At 41.8% G+C, this 26,891-nt stretch overlaps 1 protein-coding gene across 1 annotated transcript; it reads right to left on the bottom strand.

Annotated features, from left to right (window-relative positions):
- Positions 1 to 8,107: 8,107 nt before the first annotated feature.
- Positions 8,108 to 9,136, bottom strand: LOC137232959 (histone H3.3A). Its single transcript, XM_067755783.1, has one exon. The coding sequence runs from the start codon at positions 9,003 to 9,005 to the stop codon at positions 8,595 to 8,597; it is 411 nt and encodes a 136-aa protein (XP_067611884.1). The 5' UTR covers positions 9,006 to 9,136; the 3' UTR covers positions 8,108 to 8,594.
- Positions 9,137 to 26,891: the final 17,755 nt, after the last annotated feature.

The following is a 26,891-nucleotide window of genomic DNA, read 5'->3' as shown; positions in this document are numbered from 1 at the left end:
CCCAATAGAGGCAGAAAAATCTTTTGACAAAATTCAACACCCATTTATGATAAAAACTCTCCAGAAAGTGGGCATAGAGGGAACCTACCTCAACATAATAAAGGCCGTATATGACAAACCCACAGCAAACATCATTCTCAATGGAGAAAAACTGAAAGCATTTCCTCCATGATCAGAAACGAAACAAGGATGTCCACTCTCACCACTATTATTCAACATAGTTTTGGAAGTCCTAGACATGGCAATCAGAGAAGAAAAAGAAATAAAAGGAATACAAATTGGAAAAGAAGAAGCAAATGTGTCACTGTTTGCAGATGACATGATACTATACATAGAGAATCCTAAAGATGCCACCAGAAATCTACTAGAGCTAATCAATGAATTTGGTAAAGTAGCAGGATACAAAACTAATGCAAAGAAATCTCTTACATTCCTATACACTAATGGTGAAAAATCTGAAAGAGAAATTAAGGAAGCACTCCCATTTACCATTGCAACAAAAAGAATAAAATACGTAGGAATAAACCTACCTAGGGAGACAAAGGATCTGTATGCTGAAAACTGTAAGACACTGATGAAAGAAATTAAAGATGATACCAACAGATGGAGAGATATATTATATTTTTGGATTGGAAGAATCAGTATTGTGAAAATGACTATACTACCCAAAGCAATCTACAGATTCAATGCAATCCCTATCAAATTACCAATGACATTTTTTACAGAAGTAGAACAAAAATTCTTATAATTTTTGTGGAAACACAGAAGACCCCGAATAGCCAAAGCAGTCTTGAGGGAAAAAAACGGAGTTGGAGGAATCAGACTCCCTGACTTAAGACTATACTACAAAGCTACAGTAATAAAGACAATATGGTACTGGCACCAAAACAGAAACATAGATCAGTGGAACAAGATAGAAAGCCCAGAGATAAACGCATACACCTATGGTCAACTAATCTATGACAAAGGAGGCAAGGACATACAATGGAGAAAAGACAGTCTCTTCAATAAGTGGTACTGGGAAAATTGGACAGCTACATGTAAAAGAATGAAATTAGAATACTCCCTAACACCATACACAAAAATAATCTCAAAATAGATTAGAGACCTAAGTGTAAGACCAGACACTATAAAACTCTTAGAGGAAAACATAGGAAGAACACTCTTTGACATAAATCACAGCAAGATCTTTTTTGATCCATCTCCTAAAGTAATGGAAATAAAAACAAAAATAAACAAATGGGACCTAATGAAACTTAAAAGCTTTTGCACAGCAAAGGAAACCATAAACAAGATGAAAAGACAACCCTCAGAATGGGAGAAAATAGTTACAAACAAATCAACAGACAAAGGATTAATTTCCAAAATATAAATCCAATATAAACAGCTCATGCAGCTCAATATTTAAAAAACACACAACCCAATTCTAAAATGGGCAGAAGTCCTAAATAGACATTTCTCCAAAGAAGACATACAGATTGCCAAAAAGCACATGAAAAGCATCTCACCATCACTAATTATTAGAGAAATGCAAATCAGAACTACAGTGAGGTACCACCTCACACCAGTTACAATGGGCATCATCAGATAATCTATAAACCACAAATGCTGGAGAGGGTGTGGAGAAAAGAGACCCCTCTTGCACTGTTGGTGGGAATGTAAATTGATACAGCCACTATGGAGAACAGTATGGAGGTTCCTTAAAAAAACTAAAAATAAAATTACCATATGATCCAGCAATTCCACTACTGGGCATATACCCAGATAAAACCATAATTTAAAAAGACACATGCACCCCGATATTCATTGCAGCACTATTTACAATAGCCAAGTCATGGAAGCAACCTAAATGCCCATCGACAGATGAATGGATAAAGAAGATGTGGTGCATATATACAATGGAATATTACTCAGCCATAAAAAGGAATAAAATTGGGTCATTTGTTGAGATGTGGCTGGATATAGAGACTGTCATACAGAGTGAGGAAAGTCCAAAAGAGAAAAAACAAATATCATATATTAACACATATACATGGAACCTAGAAAAATAGTACATCTGAACCAGTGTGCAGGGCAGAAATTGAGACACAGTTGTAGAGAACAAACATATGGACACCAAGGGGGGAAAGTGGTGGGGGGTGGGGGTGGGGTTTTGATGAATTGGGCTATTGTGATTGACATGTATACACTGATGTGTGTAAAACTGATGACTAATAAGAACCTGCTGTATAAAAAAATTAAATTAAATTTAAAAATATATATATTACCTATACACACAGTCTACTATCCATTCAATGATTCAGTTTTCAAGTATCTACTGCATTCTGGATCCAAGAGATCACAGAACATTCTTGTCTTCAGTAACCTCACAGTATACAAATGTAACCCTAATGATAATAGCAGTTACAAAACAGCGTAAAAAGGTCCCAGTAGGTTTAAGTGCTAGCTTATGTGAGAACAAAATATCACGGTTTCCTGCCTTCCCCTCCAGGACTGTCACATGCCTGCCCCCATCACCTTTGTATGGCTGGTCCCCTAACCGACAGTGATTATTACAACTATTTAAACAGACTGGTGGCCCAAACACTGTGTGAACAAAACAGTGGCCAGTCAGCATGAATACAGCTGTAGACAACCAATGTCAGTCCTGCTCTTCACTTGCTAAGTTTCCTGATTTCTGGGAATTGAAGGCCTTTTAAAATTTTTTCATAGAGTTTGGGGTGACTCCATGAACCTTGCTTTCTCATCTGGAGGTGAAGTAGTGAACCATTCTCTGCCCAGTAGAAGGATGGTTCCCCTTGGCCTCTAGGGGGAGCCCAAGGCCCTTCACTGTCCCCCTCTCAATCACCAAAAGAAGAACTGGAATCACTTTGTTCATGGTTTCTTTTGCTGTGCAGGAGCTTTTTAGTTTGATATAGTCTCACTGTTTACTTTTTATTTCATGGCTTGTTCTTTAGGTGTCATATCCAAAAAATAATTACCAAGACCCCTGTCAAGGAGCTTTATTCCTTTATGTTTTCTTCTAGGGGTTTTATGGTTTTGAGTCTTACATTTAAGTTTTTAATCCATTTTGAGTTACTTTTGCAAATGGTGTAAGCTATGAATCAATCCAGTTTCATTCTTTTACATGTGAACACCCAGTTATCCCAGCACCATTTATTGAAGACACTGTCTTTGCTACGTTAAATGTTCTTGTCTCCCTGGTCAAATATTAGTTGATTGTATATACTTGGATTTATTTCTGGGCTTTTGATTCTGTTCCATTGATCTATTTGTTTTTATGCCAATACCTTACTATTTTGATGACTATACTTTTAAAGTATATCTTGAAATCAGAAAGTGTGATGCCTCTTGCTTTGTTCTTCTATAAACCATCAACAAAGTGAAAAGACAACCTATGGAATGGGAAAAAATATGCAAACCATGTATCTGATAAGAGTTAATCCAAAATTTATAAAGAACCCATACAACTACTCAATAGCAAAAAACAAAACAAAACAAAACAAATAATCTAATTTAAAAAATGGGCAAAGGACCTGAATAGACATTTCTCCAAAGAAGAAATATGAAAGGTGAACAAATACATGAAAAGATGCTCAACATCACTAGTCATTAGGGAAATGAAAAATAAAACAACTATGAGGTATCATGTCACACTTGTTAGAATGGCAATTATTAAAAAGACAAGAAACAGCAAAGGCTGGTGAGGATGTGGAGAAAAGCGAATCTTATGCACTATTAGTGGGAATGTAAATTTGTGCAGCCACTGTGAAAAACAGTATGGTGGTTCCTAAAAAAAACTAAAAATAGAACTACCATATGGTCCAGCAATTCCAGTCCTGGGAATATATCCAAAAGAAACTAAAACACTAATTTGAAAAGACACATATACCCTACCCCAATGTTCATTGCAGCATAATTTATAATAGCCAAGACATGGAAACAAACTAAGTATCCATTGATGAATGAACAGATAAAAATGTTGATACACACACACACACACACACACACACACACACATACACAATGGCATATTATTCAGCAAAAAAAAATTAGTAAACCCTACCATTTTCAACAATGTGGATGGACCTTGAAAACATAATGCTAAGTGAAATAAGTCAGATGCAGAAACACAAATACTGCATGATCTTACTTATATGTGAAATCAAAAACAAAGCAACACCAATAACAAAAACCAAACTCATAGAAAAAGAGATCAGACTTGTGGTTACCAGAAGTGGAAGTTAGGGGGAGGGAAAATTGGATGCAGGTGGTCAAAAGGAACAAACTTCCAGTTATAAGATAAATAACCACTAGGGATGTAATATATGACATGATGACTGTAGCTAGTACTGCTGCATTAAATTGTTAAGAGGAAAGTTGTTAGGAGAGTAAATTTTATGAATTCTCATCATAAGGAGAAAGTTTTTTTCCTTTTTTCTTTCTTTCCTTTTTATTGTATGTATATGAGAAGATCTGAACATAGTGTGGTAATCATTTCGCAAAATATGTAAATCAAATCATCATGCTGTATGCCTTAAGCATATGCAGTGATGTATGTCAATTATTTCTCAATAAAACTGGGGGAAAAAGGAATTTGTATCAAGAGAATGACATTCAGGTGTTCCAGGAAGACTGCCTCTGCTGTGACCTCCTTATCGTCACCTTTCAGAGAAGATGAAGAGCACAGGTGCTCTCTACTCTCTCCATTTCCTACAGCCCAAGGAGGTCCCCTCCCTTTGTACTGTTTCAGCCTCTTGGAGCAGCCAGTTTCTGAGGCCCTTTGTCATAGGGTGATGGAACACATGTTCTCTTACCACTTCTGTCCCTGGATCTTCCTTCTGCTGCTAGCTGGGAGGTGTCCCCTCACTAGGGGTACCGGATAAGATACAGGACGCCCAGCTAAATTTGAATTTAAGATAAACAGCAATAAATTTTTAGTACCAGTGTCCTAAATGTTGCATGGGTGCCAACAGCATAGGGCTGGGCCCTCCAGTACCCAGAACTCTGCCTTGGGCTGGGAGCAAGAACTTGTTGAAAAGCCCTGCCTCTTGTGGCCAAGTTGGTACTAGCATGTTCCTGGACCATGACTTGATATCCTGGTGAAGCTCTCTTAATTAGACTTGACTTTCTCCAGCACTCTGAGCTCACTTTGCAAGCAAACGCATCCAACTCACTGGGCAGGGAAGGAGTAAGCCTTGTGGTCCCAGGGTTAACCCATTGCACAGACCCAAGACCCATATCCATCTTGTTAGAACCTGCTCTAGAAGGACTGAGAATTAGGGTGTGGGGTGTTTTTTTTTTTTGATGCCTGAAATATATAAGGTTTAATTTGACAATTAAAAATGTAGTTATGTTTTACATCCCTTAATCATGATTAAGAAATGCACATTACCCAAACAGCTTACAGCTATGACTGAAAGCGGTGACATTCTGCTTGTGGCATTCAGAGTTCTATCTTTGAATGTCATGGTAATCACTTGCTTTCCTTCAAGGCTGTCGTGTCTGGCATGAAATGGAAGAATTTAAAATACCACCTCAGCGGGCTTACGTCCAACATAGATGGCACTTTTGAATGTGCAGTTAATGATTTCATGTGGGATATATTTCAATGAGAAAGTGAGACAAGTGGTAACTGATGGTAAAAGTAAAACATAATAATAAATAAATACTTCTAACAGAATTGTAGTGATATTCAAGGCTACAGATAAGAAATTTGAGATTCACTCACTCGCGATGTAGCCAGGCTGGATAAATTCATCTCCCCTTCATTTATTCAGAGCAGATGCTCTAAACCAGGTGAAGATTCTCAAGCTGGCCCTCAGTCCTGAGGAAGCACAGGGACAAACACAAGGGACTAGCACTGGGGAAGGAGTTCTGCCCCCTCGACTGCCCAACCCCAGTACACGTGTGGCATAGAATAGATGTTCAATTAGCATTTGCTGAATTAATCTCTTGACTTAAAATTACAGGAGAAGGATGATACATACCTGGGTAAATCCTCCCCCGTGTTGCACAGAAACTCACCATAAATGGGTGAAGTTGGCATCTTCCTTTTCTGCAACTTTCTCCTATCCATTGGCCTCATGCATCCTGAATAAAAGATGCCAGAATATGCCAGAAACCCCTTCTGAGAAACTGCTGGTACTTTCAGCATTTTGTGCAATCATCATGAGCTTAAGAATCAGGGTACACTTACATTCTCATGACATTTCAACCCTCACTCATTGATAAATGTACAAATATAAAGTGATTCTCTAATTTAGAAAAGCAAATTCTCATATTTAGCAGGTCTATTTCTGATACAGCTCACATAGCATCATTTCAGGTATAGCCAATGATTAAATTCAATCTTGGAAGTAATTCAGTCTAGCAAGCCTGCAGGAAAGTGGCAGATGAAATATAATGTGAGCAAGAGCAAAATAACACATCTAGAAAAAGAAAAAGAAGCTTAAGCTATTTTCATAAGATTCTGAGCTCTGAACTTTTAGCGGTGATCCAGGAAATGGACCTGAGATTCACTATAGACCATTTACTGAAGACATTGCTTAAATGTGCTGCTCCTACCAGAAAGGTCAGCCAAATGTTTTGATTGGACTGGACACAATCCAGAACGCATTACCTTACCCATGTGCAAAGTCATGATGCCTCTTACGTCCTGAAGTTCTAGCTGCTGGACAAGAAAGCCTGGGTCAGACTAGAATCAGCTCAAATAAAGGAAAATAAAATAATCACTAAGCTGATGTTAGAAGGGATATACTGAATCTCTTTTAGATTGGGTGATAAATAAGAAAAGGAGATAAGACTGAAACTGGTAAAACAAAAGTTAGACTTCAGCTATGCCTTTGGAATTTCATGTGTGTGCTTAGAAGAAGAGGATAGTAATATTAATTTGCAAAACAAGAGAAAAAAAAGTGGTAATGTTGGAAAACCTAATAAAATCTAAAAGACTTATGATAAATACATCTTTTATAGTTTGATTTTATTGAGAACAAATAGTATTTGGGAGAATATTCTTAACATATTTTGAATGGAACAACATTCTTGCATATATATACATTTTTAATATTAATTTTTAAGTTTTTAAACCATTTTGAATTGAAGTATAGTTAATTTACAATGTGTTAGTTTCAGGTGTACAGCAAAGTGATTCAGATATATATATAATATATATTATTTTTCAGATTCTTTTCCATTATAAGTTATTACAAGATATTGAATATATTTCCCTGTGCTATACAATAGGTCCTTGTTGGTTACCTATTTTAAATATAGTAGTGTGTATCTGTTAATCCCAACCTACTAATTTATCCCTCCTCGCCTTTCCCCTTTGGTAACCATAAGTTTGTTTTCTATGTCTAAGTCTATTTCTGTTTTGTAAATAAGTTCATTTGTATCATTTTTTTTTTTTTTTTTTTTTTAGGTTTCTGACACTTAGTTGGATAAACAAGTTTATTTGTAAATTTAGTCAACATACATAATTGACCTAAAAACTTCAATAGAAGAATAAGTTTGAAAACCACTTGGAAAGCATCTCTATGAAGTGATTTTTCCCAGGACCTTATACCAGATGACACCATTTTAACCAGCAGAGGTTCCATGAGCTGAAGCTGTGTGTCCCTCCCCCACAGCAAGTTTACCCTAAGGGTTATTATAATACAAACTACACAAGGAAAAGAAGTTCGGTATTGTTCCCTCCTGGTAGAGAAAAACTCAACCTAGTTATGAGACCAACCACAACACAAAGAAAAGCTGCACTAACTACTATATTAGTAACAGATGATGCTGGTGTGAATAACTTGTATTATATTCTAGAGCCCTTATAAATAAATCCCCCCGTTAGTGTCTGCATTATCAGCTAGAGGATTAGTTAACATGTGGTAGAATGAGGACTTATGCAAGGTATAATGCACAAAGCATCTTACTACGTATGAAAAACAAGTGCAGTCTAGTTAGGAGAAAACCAACCGGACTCTATGTTACACACACCTTAATGACAAGACTCCCCACCACATGTGAATGTAAAACATTTAATTTAAAAATGTTGACACTACAATATATAAAATAGCTATTATAAATGCACATAGTGTATTCTATAGCTGCCAGGTTTACTTTTTTTTTTTTTTAATAAGGAAACTGTAAGTTACACTGTGGTTAAGACTTGTATCTTCACCCTTGAAAAAGCCCACATTCTATCACAGTGATGTATGGTCAGACTTAACAGCCCCAATTGTTAAACACTTGGATCAAGTCATAACCAGTTTTATTGCAAAAGGACCCTGTACACATTTATCAATTCTAGTACCTTAATAGCTACCCAACAAGTCATTAACATACAGAAACATGCATCATGAGAAGCAAGAAATATCACCCATCCCTTCTGCATATTAGCAACTTGTCACTCCTGAGCAACAGTGCTCACATCACTGAGGTCTGTGAACAGTCAGTCACTTTTCGCATTCATCCTGAGTGAAAGATGGAATGACTTAAGTACAAATGCAACATATTATAAACAATTTCTTACAAAAAAATCACAAATTAAACCAAAGTATTTTACAGAATTTACTACAAAACACCATAAAAACTGCCTTCACTTAAGCTCTCTCTCCCCGTATCCGGCGAGCCAACTGGATGTCTTTGGGCATGATGGTGACTCTCTTAGCGTGGATGGCACACAGATTAGTATCTTCAAACAAACCCACCAGGTACGCTTCACTAGCCTCCTGAAGCGCACCAATGGCGGCACTCTGGAACCTCAAGTCGGTTTTGAAATCCTGGGCGATCTCCCTCACCAACCTCTGGAAAGGCAGCTTCCGGATCAGAAGCTCGGTGGATTTCTGGTAACGACGGATTTCTCGAAGCGCAACGGTCCCGGGCCTGTAGCGATGAGGTTTTTTCACCCCGCCGGTAGAGGGGGCGCTTTTCCTGGCGGCTTTAGTGGCCAGCTGTTTGCGGGGCGCTTTGCCACCCGTGGACTTACGAGCAGTCTGCTTGGTTCGGGCCATTTTCTTTCACCCAATGCCTAAGTTCTAACGCCGCTTCTCCGACAGCCGCGCCGCTCCTGCTGCCCAATGAAGAGCCGCAGTCGCCGAACTAACGGAAGAAGCTCCTCCGACTAACGACCAAACCGCTCTGCGTTCCATTTGTATCATTTTTAAAGATTCCACATATAAGAAATATCTTATGATATCTGTCTTTCTCTGTCTGGCTTATTTCACTTAGTATGACAATCTCTAGGTGCATCCATGTTGCTGCAAATGGCATTATTTCATTCTTTTTTATGACTGGGTAATATTCCACTGTGTATATACACTGCATCTTCTTTATCTGTTCACCTGTTGATGGACACTTAGGTTGCTTCTATGTCTTGGCTATTGTAAATAGAGCTGCTATGAGCATTGGGGTGCATGTATCTTTTTGAATTAGAATTTTCTCCAGATTTATGTCTGGGAGTGAGATTGCAGGATCATATGGTCCTGCGTATATTATGAATGGAACAACATTCCTTCAAATTCTTCACCCCAGTAGCAACAAGTACACTCAGTGCCCAGAGACTGGTTTCTCTTATCATCCTCTGGTTAAGGAGAACCAGGCCTCTTGGAGAGGTGGCCGATTCCAGGGTTGGGGCATAAGATGAGGCTGGGAATCTTGTAGTGCTCAGCAAACCAAACGATGGGTTTGTCAAGGGGACACTGGTCAAAGCTGAAAGAATTGGGCAACAAAATTAATGACATCATACTGGACTATAATCCAGAGCATAAAGTAAATATCCATGATTCCATACTGATACATATATGAGAAGTGGGAGTAGACAAATGTCTATGCAAAAGAATTCTAGATAATTTATGTAGCTATTCTGCCCACAAAGAGGTGGCTGGCTTAAGTCCCCAGCCCTTAAGCATGGACTTCCTTTCTAGGTGACTTCCTTCCACAGTACAGAGCATGAAAAGGGGGAAGAAGAGTAAATCTAAAGTGGGGAAACCTGGCCAACATGACCTCAGCCAGTTCAGCAGGGATGAGTCATGTGGACCATGTGTGCCCTTGATGTGATGTGATGGGCATGGCAACTCCCAAAACCCCACAAACTCAGCGTAACCATGAGAAAAGCATGACACAAATCCAAACTGAAGGACATTCTACAAAATACCTGACCAGTACTCCTCAAAATGGTCAAGGTCATCAAAAACAAGGAGGGTCTGAGAATCTCTTATAGCCAAGAGGAGCCTAAAGAGACATGATGACTAAATGGAATGTGGGACCCTGCATAGGGCCCTGGCACAGAAAAAGGAGAAAAAGTGAAAACTAAGGAAATCTGAATGAAGTATAGACTTTAAAATTGCTTTATAGTGCCATGACAAACCCAGATTTCTAGGATCAATATTCTTCAAAATATTTTTGAAATGAGCGAAAATATAAAAGTAAATATAAGGGAGGAGGTGGCCTGAGTTGGGGAAACCATAGTGAACTGGCACACTTGGAAATTCAGGCCTCTGTGTCCTGAGACTCTTTCTGAAGGCAAAATCAGATGGAATAATTGCTGTCAATACAGCAAGAAAAACAGCACCTTGGCCTCACAGCAGCAAGCAACTAGGAAGATTTTTTATATTTCTACTTAGTAATCACATTTCAATAAGAAAACGAAGCATTGACATGAGCTGAGGGAAAATGCCATAATTATACACCAGGCTAATTTAAAGTACACTTCTCACAGGTGACACTGAAACAAGGAGGGCTGGGTCCTTTCATGACTGTCAGGGAACCTGGTTTTGTGAAGTTTCTGTAGACGTGGTCCCACTGATATCATACAATGGAGCTGAAGAGCAGGATACTGTTGAAAGGGTAACATAAGAGCTTTTTGCTTTCTTTAAGGAGCAGTAGACAGTCCTGTGCACACAAGTCCTTTGTTAATTTACTGCAATCAGCCAACAACTTGCCTTGAGCATCTGACTCTGCACCTGTCACTGCATCCATGGTTGGGGACATAGATGGACATAAGATGCACAAAGCGAGGATCTTGCCTTCAGGCCATCAGCAAACTAATATTTGCAAGGTGGAGGTTAAGTGTCCTTTGGAAGTATGCCCAGGTACTGGGGGCACCAGGACAGGGTCTTTGACTTTGAGGACAGGTGACATTGTCCTGGAGGACATGACACCTGAAAACCAAAGTGTGGTGAAGGTGAGATGTTGGGGTGGGTGTGATGAGTGCTGTGATGGAACACGGTGCTTGAGAGCAAGTGCCAGGCTGCCAGCCACCCTCTGCTGTGCCGAGGAACCATGGTTTTCATCACGGGAAACTTCAGCAGAGGAATGACGTATTCAGTCTTGCACTTTAGCACTATGGAAACCATGCAGAAAATGGTCTGGATGACAGAATGATTGAAGGTATAAAAGCAGCTATCAGCCTGATACAAAATCCAGAAAGGCCTGACCCAACAGAGGTGCTCCTGGAAAAAAAAAAGCAATGGGTTAGAGAAGCTGTGATTTTAATGACTAGGCAAGATGTGGAGCCGGGTCCGAGGGTTAGCACCGGTGTGAGTGCAGAACAGTCTCCACCTTCTGGAAATCAGATGGGCAATAGTCAAGGAGAGGTGATGAGTATCACAAAAGAGAAGATCTGGGCACTACTGGCAGTGGAGCCAGGACTTCTGTGACCAAGGGAGGAGGGGAAGGTGCCCCAAGGGTGGAGCAGTTAGGCTGAGAATGAAGAGTGAGCAGTGCCCACCAGTGAAAGGGGTGCCCACGTGGATGCAGAGGACGGGGCTCCGACAGAGGTAGCAGTCTTCCCCCAAGGCAGGGAGAGACAGAGGCTGGGACTCTGCTGGGGAGAGAGGGGAGGGGCTGATGCAGACGAGGCTGGAGGGGGGCTGCATAAATCTGCTAAGGGTTTCTCCTTCTAAGGACCACAGATGCCACCAGAAGAATTTAAACAGGAAGACCGTGGTTTGCAGGGTCAAACATTTCATCTTTCTACCATATGGAGAAATAATGAGCGTCAGACAAGAGTGGATACAAACGGCTTGTCAGGAGGTGGGTGTGGGTGAGAGATGATGGTGGCTTGAACTAGGTGGTCTACAGTGTAGATGGAGAGAAGTGGAGAGTTTCAGAAGCTCTTTGGGAAGTGGGATGAGAGCTGTGGAGGATGTGAGGAGACAGGCTTCCTGAAGACAGGGCATCGTTCCCGAGCAGAGAAGCCGGGCCTGGGCAGGCTTGCCCACATGGATCTGTACACTGGGTTTGGACATTCCGCACTAGAGGATAATTGGACAGTAGTCTGTTTGCTATGTAAGACTGGAGATGAAAGAAAAGTAAGGTAGGCATGGGAGTCATTCACATGCAGAAGTATACAGAAGGTGCAGTGCAGAATAAATCAATCATGGTAGAGCACAGAAAAGAAAATGACCTGAAGACAAAAATGTTAAGGAACCGCAGTGTTTAAGATGTGGGCAGAGCAAGATGAGCCCTTAACTACCAACAGTTTAACACCAGCTTTACTGGAAAGGAAAAGAAAAGGTCCCGAATTGTAGTTTTTGACAATTTCCATGGTATAAATACCCACACCTGAGCTGGTTTCAAGTACCAGTGTGACATCAGCTGGCTAGCAAAATTACTGAAAAGGGAACCATTGCATATGGAGAGCCAGGACTAGCCCTGCGGCCTCACAGAGAACAAAGAAGGGAGAAAGACAAGAGAGGATGCTCTCAAGTGAGGTGAGGTGAAAAGTTCTGAGAGGGAGCATTGAAAGACCAAATGCTGCAAAGAAGTTAAATGTCATAAAGACTGGAAAGTGACTTCTGGACTTTGCAGCTCAGAATACCACTAACTTGTTAGAGCAACTTTTACGCTGCTGGGGCTGGAGTTTGGCAGCAAGCCATTCTGAGCTGATGGAGGAGAGAAAATGCTGAGTGCCTTTCTCCTTAGGAGGATCCAAGGGAGTCGGACAGCCTGTCTTGCTTTTAAAATCCCTGAATTCAATAAAGGCTGAGAAGGTAATAGACTAACAACTGGAAAGAAACCCCTCCTCTCGTGTTTTTAGAATGTTTGCAGCTTTTAGAAAGTTGCCACCTCCCTTCATGCAACGGCATGCCAAGGTAATTACAAACAAAACAGCAACAACAGACCAGAGGTCTCTACTCAGGAGCCATGCAGAACATGATGTCAGCTCCTCCCTGAGGCATTGTGACCCAGCCGGGTGCCTCACCTCCTCTGTATAGGCAACGAGGCCAGCACCTGAAAGCTGGCTTACAGCAGCCCACTGCAGGGTAAAGGCTGCTCTCCCGGGCATCATGGTGTCAAGTCCCTTACACAGGGGGGAGGGGTCGGAGAGAACCAGGTGGGAGGAGAAGGGATTTCCCCAAGTTATACAAATAGCAAAAGGCCACACTGAGGCTTCTTTCTAGTATTTCTGACCCTATACCCAGGGGCCCTCCCAGTTCACCGCTATCAAAATAATCCAAATAAAATCAGACAAAAAAGGGATAGTGGTTCAGGGGAAAAATTTTTTTAATTTACAAAGCGAAGTCACATTACTTTTACGTGATATGTTGAAATAACCGATGCTTGCTCAGAACCGACCATATACCCATCATACGATACAATTCGAATCCACTTACTTGCGTTCTTTTTTTCAAACTCTGGCAACAGGTCTGTGAAGTGGGTACTAGTATTCCGCCAGTTTTAAAGGTGGATAACCTGGTGTTCAAAGAGGTAAAGTCCTGACTTGCTCATAGTGGCAGTGTGGGTGAGGGTGGGCTTCTGTTACATATCCCTGTGGTGAGTCAGTCCTGGCAGCTGGTGGCTGTGTGAGTCCCCTGGGCTCCCCTGGTCCCTCCAGAGCCATTCACTCTCCCAGTCCCCTGAGCAATCAAAGCAATGTAAAGTCTGGTGACTGTCCCATGTTCTCAGAAGCATGCCTGCAGAGAGACTTGGTTAAGTCTAGAAAGGGCAGGGGCAGTGGATGAGAAAGAAGATGCTAACAAGGGAGGGGATGCAGGAAAGGTGAGGCAGGGAGAACAGCACCTGCTGCCAGCTGGGGCGGGTGGACAGGACTTGGAGATGAGCACCCTCAGGTCTGCAGGTAGCAGTGCACACCTTAGGGTACAACCCAGCTGCCACCTGAAGCCCTGGACACTGTGCCTCTTAACAGAGGTGGGAGCTTGCCTGACTCATTGTGAATCAGGGCAGGGAGGCAGGGGTGGAGGTGGACTGAGCAAGTCTGTTTTGCACTGATGCCTGTGTCAACACACTAACACTCATTTTACTGGAGGGAATGTATAGCCAAATAAAAATCAGTGGATGAGCTTTGGCTTCAGCAACAGGAAGGTCGTTTTCTTCTGTCACTATTTTTCTTCCACTCAGGTTTATTTTCATATCCAGGACTTGATGTTAATTATTAAAGTCATTTAATTTGACTGGAGCAGAGCTATTTCTATGTTACAGTTGTTCACAGTGTCTCACTTATTTTCAACTGATGGGAGATCCTGTTGCAGGAAGCATTGTGGGAGTCTGGCTGTATGGTAGGTTTTCAACAGCAAACTCAGAAAAACCATAGCAACCTAGTTCCCATAGCACAAGTGGAACATGAGATTACCAGGATGCCCTGGTCAGTCATCCAAAAGGTCCTACCTGGGGCTCAGCACTCTTCCTGTGCAGTTAGGTTGGGGGAGGGGGGAGGAAACCAGCAATGACCTTCAAGACTCTGTTAGGTTGGAGAGTGTATTAGTTATCTATTGCTTTGTAACAAATAACCACTGATGTAGCAACTTAAAACAATACCACTCCTTACCTCAGAATTCTGTAGGGCAAAAGTTCAAGAGGGCTCATCTGAGTTCTCTGCTCTGGGTCTCACAAATCTAAATCAAGGTGTTATCTGGACAGGACTCTTATCTGGAGACTGGGGAGAATCTGCTTCTCAGATCGTCCAAGTTGGTAGCAGAAGTTAGTTCCTAGTGGTTGCAGGATTGAGGTCCCCATTTCCTTTTGACCTGTCAGTCAGGGACTGCTCTCAGCTGCAAGAGGCTGCCCACACTCTTAGACATGTGCAATGCCCTCCACATCTTCAAGCCACCAATGTTGTGTCAAATCCTTCTCATGCTTGAAAACTGATTTTCTCTTCTGCACCCAGATTGAAAAAACTCTGCTTTTAAAAAGCTTGCCTGGGGCTTTCCTGGTGGCGCAGTGGTTGAGAATCTGCCTGCCAATGCAGGGGACACGGGTTCGAGCCCTGGTCTGGGAAGATCCCACATGCCCCAGAGCAACTAGGCCCGTGAGCCACAACTACTGAGCCCACGTGTCTGGAGCTTGTGCTCTGCCAACAAGAGAGGCTGTGACAGTGAGAGGCCCGCACACCGTGATGAAGAGTGGCCCCCCGCTCGCCACAACTAGAGAAAGCCCTTGCATGGAAACGAAGACCCAACACAGCCAAAAATAAATTAATTAATAAATTAAAAAAAGAAAAAAAAAGCTTGCCTGCCTGACTGCTGCCCCACCACGTAACATCCTTATCAACTTTAAAGTCAACCAACTTGGGATAATAATTACATCTAAGAAATCTTTTTGCAGAAGCCCCTAGATTAGCATCTGAATAACCAGGAAACAAAATCTTGGGGGTCATCTTCAGAATTGTATCTGTTGACTGAAAGAAGTGCACAACCTAAAAGTTCTTTTTGGCGGACAAAACTGAGGACATAAGCCTGGGATGCAGCCTCTTAGCTCTGAGGGACTGCTCCAAAGAGGTAAGGGAGGAGCCAGGATTTATAGGAGTTTTTGCAAAAAGACCAGGTAGTCAGAACATCAAAAGATTACTGTTAATTAAAGGAAACCAGACATCTCATGTTAAGAAATTTAGCACTTTTCTATATATGGGCATATGCAAGAGTCTGGGCTCATTGAAATCATTCCTTTGATATGCACCTTGGCTCTCTGGGGCCAGTATCCTGTTCTTTCTCATCCTGAGTCTCTTAAGGGTGCACCATCAGTGGTGGCTGCAGTGACTGAGGGCTTGATGATGGGCATCCTCTTTCCATCGTGAGCTTCCTCAGGTCTCACCATCAGGGTGGCTATAATATGATGGCTTGATGGCCACAACATCCTTTGTTTACTGATATGGCAGACAGTATCTTTTCACTCACATATGTATCAGAGATGAGACAGCCCCCAGGGACTCTGATGAACATGACACAGTGTAAACCAAGTGAAAATGCACACACACAGCCAAGGAGACTTTGGCTCCTTGGGGAGAAGTCTTTGAGCCGTAGGTGAGGAAGGGTGCAGGTAAGGAAAGGAGCAGGTGAAAGAAGAGAAAGAAGATACTGCTGGCCAAGAAATTCTGGTGACAGGTCTGTAAGGGAGCCAAGCCAAGTAAAGGTAATTAAAGGAAGTGACAAGGCAAGTATTAATTAAGGAATAGTGAGTAACGCTCCACATATTACCTGCCATTTAAAAGTCAAGCATGCCCCAGCTCCTTACACTAAGCTTCTAATTAATGAAGTGAGGCAGGGAGACCACCATTCTCCTTTTCATGGGGGAGTTTTGCAATGCTGTAGTGTGAAAATGCATCATTCTCGTATGAGTTTCCCAGGGCTGCCATAACAAAAGACCATAAACTCAGTGGCTCAGAAGACTACAGTCTGGAAGCCAGAAGTCTGAAGTCAAGGGTTGGTTCCATCTGGGGGTCATGAAGGAGACTCTTCCTAGCCTCTCCCAGCTGCTGGTGGCTTGCTGGCCATCTTGGGCATCCCTTGGCTTGTAGCAGCATCCCCCCTTCTGTGCTTTCATCTTCATGCTCCCTGCATGCATGTCTGTCTCTGTGTCCAATTTCTCTTTTTTATAAGGACACCAGTCACAGTGAGCTGGGGCCCACCTTACTCCAATTTGACCTTAATTAAGAGCTGCTCTTAACTGATCACATCTGCGATGACCATTTTCCAAATTAAGCCACTTCCTGAGGTACCAGGGGGTTAAGACTTCAACATATGAATTCTTGGGGGACAGAGTTCAACTCATAGCAGTCGTCTTTGCCTAGGGCTAGACAGCCCTCCTCAGTTGGAAGTAAGGATCATAGGATTTATACTTTATTTCTATAAATAGAGTGAGTCAAACTCTAGGTCAAGTTCAATCTCTTGCTTCTCAAAGAGTGTTCCTCAGACCAACAGCTCTGGCATCACCTGGGAGCTTGTAGGAAATGCCAAATGTCAGGCCCCACCCCTGACTCACTGAGTCAGAACCTGCAAGATTTCCAGAGGACCTTTCTGCATGTTTAAATTTAAAAGGCAGTGTTTCATCCACCTTGTCAGAAATGGTTAAAAAATTCTTCAGAGAAAAACCATACTGTTAACCGCAAACCAACATTGTAAAGAAATTAAAACTAAGTTTTTGAAAGAGGGGGCATAATAACCTCAGTTTAGTTGATTTCTGATAAAGTGATAGATGTGGCTCAGAAATAAATTTAAATGGTTGCTTATTTTTATTTATTTATTTTTAATTTAATTTAATTAAAAAAAACCCTGAAGTCATATCCACAACAAGTAGTGTAGGAAATGTTTGCATAGTCTTTTTAGTTTTGTTTTGTTTTTGTTTTTATTTATTTTTGGCTGCGCCAGGTCTTAGTCGCAGCCCACAGGATCTTCATTGAGGCCTGCGGGATGTTTTGTTGCAGCGTGCGGGCTCTTTGTTGCAATGCGCGGGCTTCTCTCTAGTTGTGGCATGTGGGTTTTCTCTATTTAGTTGTGGCTCACAGGTTCCAGGGCATGTGGGCTCTATAGTTTGCATCACACAGGCTCTCTAGTTGAGGCAGGGGAGCTCAGTAGTTGAGGCACGCCGGTTTAGTTGCCCTGTGGCATGTGGGATCTTGTGAGGTGGATTCTTTACCATTGGACCACCAGGAAATTCCTGGTTGCTTATTTTTAAAAAGGATACAACCATTCGGGACTATAAGAGGCTTCTGCATGTTCACTTAAATGGTGTAGATCGAGAGCCAGACAATAATTATTCACTAACCAAATCTTCACTGAGCCCCACAATTTGCCAGGTGCTTCAATAAGCAAAACATTCGTCAGAATCTTGGCTGTCCTATGTCCTGGGGTTATACACCTCTGTAAGCCTCAGCTTTCTCATCTGTAAAATGGCTCCAGTACAAGCTGACCTCAGAGGTTTGGGGAATCCAGCAACAAGGTGGGTGGGGAGCTTAGCACAGTGCCCGGTGCGGGGTGGGTGCAGAATAAATGCTACCTGACGCTGTTCCTGCCAGTCAGTGCTCCAGTCTCTGTCTAGTTGGGAGGGTAACAGGGGAAATAAGACACTGATGTAGGTACCAGGCAGTACAGGAGTGCAAAACAAAAAAGGTAAAAAGTAAAAGCACTTTGAGGAGTGAAAAGCAATGAAGCAAGGCTTTGCAATGAGGAGGCAACTTCCTGAAGGGCCTGTCATTGAGGTGGTAGACAAGTATACTTGGGATTTGAGAGACAGAGAAGGAAGAGGAGGAGGCATCCACCATCCCTTTGAGATTTATCCTGCAGAGGTAGCCTCTTTCTGAGTCATCCTGAGAAGGTGGGCAGGCCCTGACTTTACCGTGCATCTCAGGTGGTGGCAGCCCTGCCTGGTTCATCAACGAGGAGCCCCGTGCAAGGCATCAACCTGCAGCTGAAGCCTCAACAGCAGGACCCCTCCCCTCCCTTCACCAGTGGTCAGCGACCCTACCAGGGCACATAGGATGGGGGGCAGTGCCAGGAGATAGAGGAATTGTGCTTCTTTTCCCCCTTGCCTTCTCCTTCTTTTAGTTTGGATGACTGCTCTCTTCTGTTTAATTTTGGACAGATTGTGGTTTTGAATAAATGTGTTTCTGGCCCAGTAGAAGGCTTTGGAAAGAAGAATGCTGGCCTGGGCCAGCAGCCACTGCAGCCGGAGAGACCAGGAAGGGACCAGTTGGCCAGACAGGGAAGAGGACCCACAAATAGTGGAAGCCAACTCTTTTCTTCCAGGGGTTTTTCTTGAGAGATTCCCATGCCTGGGGACCTCTTTACCTACAATTTCTACAACAGTCACAGTATTGCATTCCTGGGGTGCCGTGTTTCTTCATCCCTGCCATCACCCCTCCCAGCCATCTCTGGAGTGGCTCCAGCTCCCCTCTCTGGTCCAGAAGACACATTGGCATCTGCTCCTGACAGACTGGACCAAGGTGGGTGGACCAAGGCCACCAGAGCTGTCAGAGGCTGCCTCAGCCTCTAGGGCGCCCAGAGCATCAAACACAGTAGTAGCATCTCCCAAACCAAGACTTGCAAGACTTGCAGAGAGTTCTTAGAAGGCCTCTCTCTAGCTCTGCGACATAAAGTAGAGAGCCACAGATACCTCCACGTGTGTGGTAAGGGGTGTGGATCCTGCATGTGGCAGCCATGCTCACATCAGGAAGATCACCACCACCACCACCACCACCACCACCACCCCCCCATCCCCCTGCTCCTGCTCTCTCTCTCTCTCTCTCTCTGTGTGTCTCTAAAGGATGAGAGTGTGAAACCTGTAAGAAGATCTTTTTCTTTTGTAAATTTTGCACCAGGTGGTCTGACACATCACTTTGCCATCACACTTCAACTGTGTCTTGCTGCCTGAGAAAATTTCCATTTTAGCTCCTGTTATAAGCATTTTCATGCAACAGACTCAGCTAAGAGGACTTCTGAGCAGAGAGGAAGTAGGAGCTGGGTCAGGTGGAGGAAAGTGGAGGCTGCAGGTTGGACTTCAGTGTAGACAGTGTCCAAAGGGTGTAATAAACCAGGACCTGGCCTGGGCAGAACACACTTTACAGTAATGAGCCCTCACACTCAACAGATGAATCTAGAAAGAGGGAAGCAGGATGTCAGATCCCATCTGTGTGGTCAGAGTTGAAGGGAAGATGTAGGTCTTAACTTGTCATGGTCATGAGGGAAGGACAGGGCTGTGCTGCAGGCTTTGGCTGGAAGGATACACACCTTCCACAGACCTACCCACAAGACTGATTCTAGCCCCCTCCTGAACTTCTGCCTGCCCTAGAGTCCTCCACCCTGGCTGAGCAGTGGGGTCCCCAGGGCAGCTTTTAGAATGCTACCAATACCCTTTCCCCACACCTCGAGATTCTTTATTAGTCTGGGTACAGTTTGTGTTTCTGTCTTTAAAGCTCCCATGGTGATTATTGTGAGCACGTTAGAGGTGAAAGTGCCAGTTAGGGTAGGGCTGAGGAAGGTAGTGGCTGACAGGAGGCTGGAAAGGTGGGCTTGGTCCCTTTATATAAAGCCTTCAGCGCTGGACTGTAATTTACATGTAGCACAGGGATTATGCTGACAAACTGGGGATGGGAAATGATATGATTGAGCCTGTGTTTAAAGTGATGAATTTGGCTGTTTTGTGCAAGATGGTTTGGCTAGAAATCAGAGACCAGTGGGAAAGCTATTGCAAAAGGAGATGTGAGATGAAGATATCAAAAGCAAGATAAGGGCCAGGAGGAAATTCCAGATCCTAAGAATATCTCAGCCTTGAAGTGCAGGTGCTGCCGCCTGAGCCACCCGGGTGCAGAGGCAGCTAGCTGGTAATTAGCCCGCATGCATCCCATTGTCACCTGAGACCCTGGCTGCTGGCTAATTAGTGCTTCCTGGAGGAAAAGGCAGCTGGTAGTTTCCTTTCTAATTCCAGTACCGACATCCCAGTTTAACATAATAAAAGGATTCTCTGGCAGGGGAGTGAGGCAGAGGAGATGAAAGGCAGAGGTGACCAGGGGGCCCTCCAGTTGTTCAGAGGTGGCTTGGGGCCAAAGTGAGCATTGCAGGTCTCAGCAGAGGGACAGCCAGAGTTCTGCTCCAGTGTCAAGTGTCAGGCTTCTTCTAAATTTACACAGTTGGGTGATTGAAACTCATAGGAAGATCAGTGTTATCTCGATTATATTTGATCCTTGAAATCTTAAGTATTGCTGTTTATCTTTTAAAAAGCATAGAGATACCCACAGGCCCAGCAGTAGTGCTGAGACATGAGTCACCCTGGGGTCTTCCACCCCCTGACAGGAGATCGGGAGGCTGGAGGGGCCTATCCCAGGTCACACAAGGCTCTGGTAAGACCTTTTCCTTGGAGAGTAGGCTCTTCTTGGAAAGATCACCCCACCTGGGGTGTATATCCAAAAGATTGTTTTTCCTGCCTCACTAGAGCATTGAGAGGCTCTCCCTTGATTCTTGCAATGAGAACCTGGTGAAATTCCTGGAGGTAACACACGAATGTGTGGTGACTTCCCTAAGCCTGGGACTCCTGAAGGGTCTCACTCCCAGACTATCCTGTACTTAGTATAATGGTTCATTTTATGGAATGACTTGGTTAGGCAGTAGTGACAAGTTATTTGGTCAAACACCCATCTAGATGTTGATATGAAGGTTTTTTTTTTCTAGATGAGATTAACATTTAAATTGACAAACTTTGAGTATAGCAAATTATCCTCTGTGGTGTGAGTGGGCCTCACCCAATCAGTTGAAGGCCTTAAGAGAAAAGGTAGACCTCCCTGAGCAAGAAGGATTTCTGCCTCCAGGTGGCCTTTGGACTTGAGACTACAACATAAACTCTTCCCTTGAGTTATAGCCTACAGCCTTGCCTTGTAGGCTTTGGATTTGCCAGTCTCCACAACTGAATGAGCTGATTATTTAAAATTACTCTCTCTCTGTATTATACATGTGTATGCATATCTACATATATGCGTCCTATTGGTTCTGTTTCTCTGGAGAACCCTGACTACTACACGTAGTCTCCAGCAACTTGTCAGAATTACCCTTTGAGCATTCCTACAAGTTTATGGCTCCAGTGGCTTCTGCTCCAGGTAAGCAGACCTCAGCTGTGGCTCTCTATGTTCTCCCGTCTCTTCAGATTTGGGCGATGGTTTGCCCTGTGATTGCAGTTCTCTGCTGGTTCCAGGAAAAGTCATTGATTTTCAAATTGTTCAGATTTTTCTTGTGGCAAGGGTAAGAGTGACTCTTTCCAAGTTTGTTAGATGTTAGACCTAAAACTGAAGTCCTCCACACACTTAAACATTTCTAAAATTAATTTTTACCAGTTATGCTTATTTCATTGGAGAGCCATTCTACAGAGTTCCTTACCCTGCTATGCAGGAACTGGAACTTGGGAGTTCCATTTTTAATGACACTTATAGCTAATATTTGTTGAGTGCTGAAGCTGGAAACTCCTTAAGGTTTTTTACATGCACAATCTAATTTAATCCTTATAAATACACTGTGAGGGGGCTTCCCTGGTGGTGCAGTGGTTAAGAATCCACCTGCCAATGCAGGGGACATGGGTTCAAGCCCTGGTCTGGGATGATCCCACATGCCATGGAGCAACCAAGCCCGTGTGCCACAACTACTGAGACTGCACTCTAAAGCCTGTAAGCCACAATTACTGAAGCCCACGTGCCTAAAGCCCATGCTCTGCAACAAGAGAAGCCACTGCAATGAGAAGCCTGCACACCTCAACGAAGGGTAGCCTCCACTTGCCACAACTAGAGAAAGCCCGCACACAGCAACAAAGACCCAACAGCCAAAAGTAAATAAATTAAATAAATAAAAATTTTAAAATACCGTGTGAGGAAGGTTTTATTATTATGCTCAATTTTCAAATGAGGAAAGAGACTCAGAGATATTAAGGAACTTACTTAAATCACATTGTGTGAGGAACTTCCAGAGGTTCAGCAAAACTAGAATTCAGAATTCTGTAGGAGAATGGCAGAGACCAGATTAGAGAAAAAGGAAGGGCCTTATAATCTAGAGCAGTAGAGATGTAAGTAGTATCCAATAGAAATATAATGAATAGAAAGTGAAATAGAATACAGACCTCTGTGTAATTAAAATTTTTCTTATATCACATAAAAAATAAAACTAAACAGGTAAATTAATTTTAACAATGTATTTTCTTTAATTACAGTATATTCAAAATACTATTATTTCAATATATAGTCAATATAAAATTATTAGTGAGGTACTTTATTTCCTTTTTTTGTACCAAGTCTTTGAAATCTGGTGTGTGGTTGGCACTTCTTATGTATTTCTATTTGGACTTTTGAAGTGTTCAGTAGCAGTCCAAGAGTAAACTCTTGCTATTTTTACACTTATGGTTGCTGTGCACAGATGAAAGGCCTTGTGCAAACTTTAGGAAGATTACCAAGGAGGCAATATAGAGGGTGCATGGAGGCGGAGCAGAATTGGAGGCTCAGAGATAAGAAGGGGGTCTTGGAGTTCACAAGGAGAGAAATTACAATGACCCAAGCAAAGCAGAAGAGAGATGAGAGAACAGAAAATAGATATAAAAACACTACATTACATCCATACATTTATAATAAAATTCAACAAGACTTGGTGACATGTTGCATGTTGGTGATAAGGAGAGAAATGTCTAGGATAATTTCTAGTTTCTTTCAGTTGGATGGGCACTTTTATCTAAGTCCCATTACCTGACAAGGATTTAAGGCATCCATCCATCCAAATTTATAGGTTCAAGAAGCATAATAACCTAAAACAGAATAAACCCAAAGAAATCCATGCCAAGTCACATAAAATAATGAAAACTAAAAAAAAAAAAAAAACTTAAAGCTAAGAAAATACAAACACATGGAGGCTAAACAATACAGTACTGAATAACCAAGAGATCACTGAAGAAATCAAAGAGGAAATCAAAAAATACCTAGAAACAAATGACAATGAAAACACGATGACCCAAAAACTATGGGATACAGCAAAAGCAGTTCTAAGAGGGAAGTTTATAGCAATACAATCCTACTGCAAGAAACAAGAAACATCTCAAATAAACAATCTAACCTTACCCCTAAAGCAATTAGAGAAAGAACAACAAAAAACCCCCCAAAGTTAGCATAAGGAAAGAAATCATAAAGATCAGATCAGAAATAAATGAAAAAGAAATGAAGGAAACAATAGCAAAGATCAATAAAACTAGAAGCTGGTTCTTTAAGAAGATAAACAAAATTGATAAAACATTAGCCAGACTCATCAAGAAAAAAAGGGAGGGCTTCTCTCGTGGCGCAGTGGTTGATGGTCTGCCTGCTAATGCAGGGGACACGGGTTCGGGCCCTGGTATGGGAGGATCCCACATGCCATGGAGCAACTGGGCCCATGAGCCACAAATACTGAACCTGCGTGTCTGGAGCATGTGCTCCGCAACAAGAGAGGCCGCAACAGTGAGAGGCCCGCGCACCGCAATGAAGAGTGGCCCCCACTTGCCGCAACTGGAGAAAGCCCTCGCACAGAAATGAAGACCCAACACAGCAAAAATAAATTAATTAATAAACTCCTACTCCCAATATCTTCTTAAAAAAAAAAAAACGAAGAAGACTCAAATCAATAGAATTAGAAATGAAAATAGACAAGTAAAAACTGACACTGCAGAAATACAAAGGATCATGAGAGATTACTACAAGCAACTATATGCCAATAAAATGGGCAACCTGGAAGAAGTGGACAAATACTTAGAAAAGCACAACCTTCTGAGACTGAACCAGAAGAAATAGAAAATATAAACAGGCCAAACACAAGCACTGATATTGAGACTCTGATGAACAATCTTCCAACAAACAAAAGCCCAGGACCAGATGGCTTTAGAGGCGAATTCTATCAAACATTTAGAGAAGAGCTAACACCTACCCTTCTCAAACTCTTCCAAAATATAGCAGAGGGAGGAGCACTCCCAAACTCATTCTACGAGGCCAGCATCACCCTGATACCAAAACCAGACAAAGATGTCACAAAGAAAGAAAACTACAGGCCAATATCACTGATTAACATAGATGCAAAAATCCTCAACAAAATACTAGCAAACAGAATGAAGGACTTGAGGGCACAGGGAGGGGGAAGTGGTAGCTGCGACAAAGTGAGAGAGTGGCATGGACATATATATACTACCAAATGTAAAATAGATAGCTAGTGGGAAGCAGCTGCATAGCACAGGGAGATCAGGTTGGTGCTTTGTGTCCACCTAGAGGGGTGGGATAGGGAGTGTGGGAGGGAGACACAAGAAGGGAGAGATTATGGGGATATGTGTATATGTATTGCTGATTCACTTTGTTATAAAGCAGAAACTAACACATCATTGTAAAGAAATTATACTCCAATAAAGATGTTAAATAAATAAATAAATAAAGGGAGGAAAATAAATGGTGCTAAATGGAAGTCAGTTTTTCACAATTAATTCCAAGTGATATAATGTTGATAGCAGTGAACTGTAAGTCACATATATATATTGTAATTCTGTATTCCAGAGCCACTGTGGAAACTATGCAAAGAGCCCTAAACATAAATCAAGCAAGATTCTAAAAAATGTTCAATAATCCACAGGAAAGCAAGGGAAACAGGGATGAGAAACAGAATAAACATACAGAAAACAAATAATGCAGTGTCAGACTTAAGCCCTGAGAGATCAATAATTATCTGAAATATAAGCAGTCTAAATTCAGCAATAAAAAAGACAAAAATTGCCATAGAATATAAAGAAATGTGACTCAACTATATGCCATTAGAAAGAAACTCGCTTCTAATTTAATGACATTTGTAGGCTGAAAGTAAAAAAATGGGAAAAGATATAAGCATTAGTTTAAAAACCTGGGAATGACTGTATTAATACCAGATAAAATAGATTTCAGAGCAAAGACAAATACTAGAGAAAAGAGGGACATTACTTATAATGATAAAATAATCACTCACCAGGAAGACATAATAATCCTAAATGTATATGAATCAAATGACAGAATATGTTTGACAACAGAATATAAAGAACAAAAAACACAAAATACGTGTGAAGCAAGAAACTGATAGAACTGAAAAGGGAAATAGACAAATTCACAATTATAGTTGGAGACTTCAACACTCCCTTCTTACTAACTATTAGACTATAAATCAGCAATGGAGAAGACCTAAACAGCACAATCAACAGGATCCAGTTGAAATCTATAGAACACACCACTCAACAACTGCAGATACACTTTTTATTCAAGTGTATATGGAATATTCCCCAAGATAAACCACATCCTGGGACATAAAACTATCCTCAACAAAATTAAAAGAATTAAAATAATAATGATTGTGTTCTCTGACCATAATGGAATCAAAGTAGAAATCAATAACAGAAAGACAACAGGAAAATCTTTATACACATGGAAATTAAACAAACACTTATAAATAATCCATAGATCAAAAAGGAAGTCTCAAAGGAAATATAAATACATATCAATAGAATGGAATGTAAATGAAAATACAACATATCAAAATATGTGGAATGCGGGCTTCCCTGGTGGTACAGTGGTTGAGAATCTGCCTGCCAGTGCAGGGGACACAGGTTTGAGCCCTGGTCTGGGAAGATCCCACATGCCGCGGAGTAACTAGGCCTGTGAGCCACAACTACTGAGCCTGCGCGTCTGGAGCCTGTGCTCTGCCAACAAGAGAGGCTGTGACAGTGAGAGTCCCACGCACCGCGATGAGGAGTGGCCCCCGCTCACCGCAACTAGAGAAAGCCCTAGCACAGAAACGAAGACCCAACACAGCCAAAAATAAATAAATAAATTTAAATAAATAGATAGATAGATATGTGAAATGCAACTAAAGCAGTGCTGAGAAGAACATTTATAGTACTAGGAACTTACATTAGAAAAAAGAAAGGGTCTTAAATTAAGAATACAAATTCCCCATCAAGAAAAGGGAGGAAATAAACTCAAAGAAGCAGAAGGAAGAAAAGAGTAAAGACACCTGCAGAAATCAATAATGTTGAAAGTAGGATAATAGAAAAATGAATGAACAGAATGAATGAAACAAAATCCTGCCTCTTCAAAACATCAGTAAAATATCTCTAGCAACACTGACAAACATAAAAAGAGAGAAAACACAATCACCAATTTTTGGAAG

This window comes from Pseudorca crassidens, chromosome 1 (assembly GCF_039906515.1).
Source record: "Pseudorca crassidens isolate mPseCra1 chromosome 1, mPseCra1.hap1, whole genome shotgun sequence".
Classification (NCBI taxonomy): Eukaryota; Metazoa; Chordata; class Mammalia; order Artiodactyla; family Delphinidae; genus Pseudorca; species Pseudorca crassidens.
The sequence above is the reverse complement of the archived record's forward strand: the minus strand, read 5'-3'. Positions and strand labels throughout refer to the sequence as shown.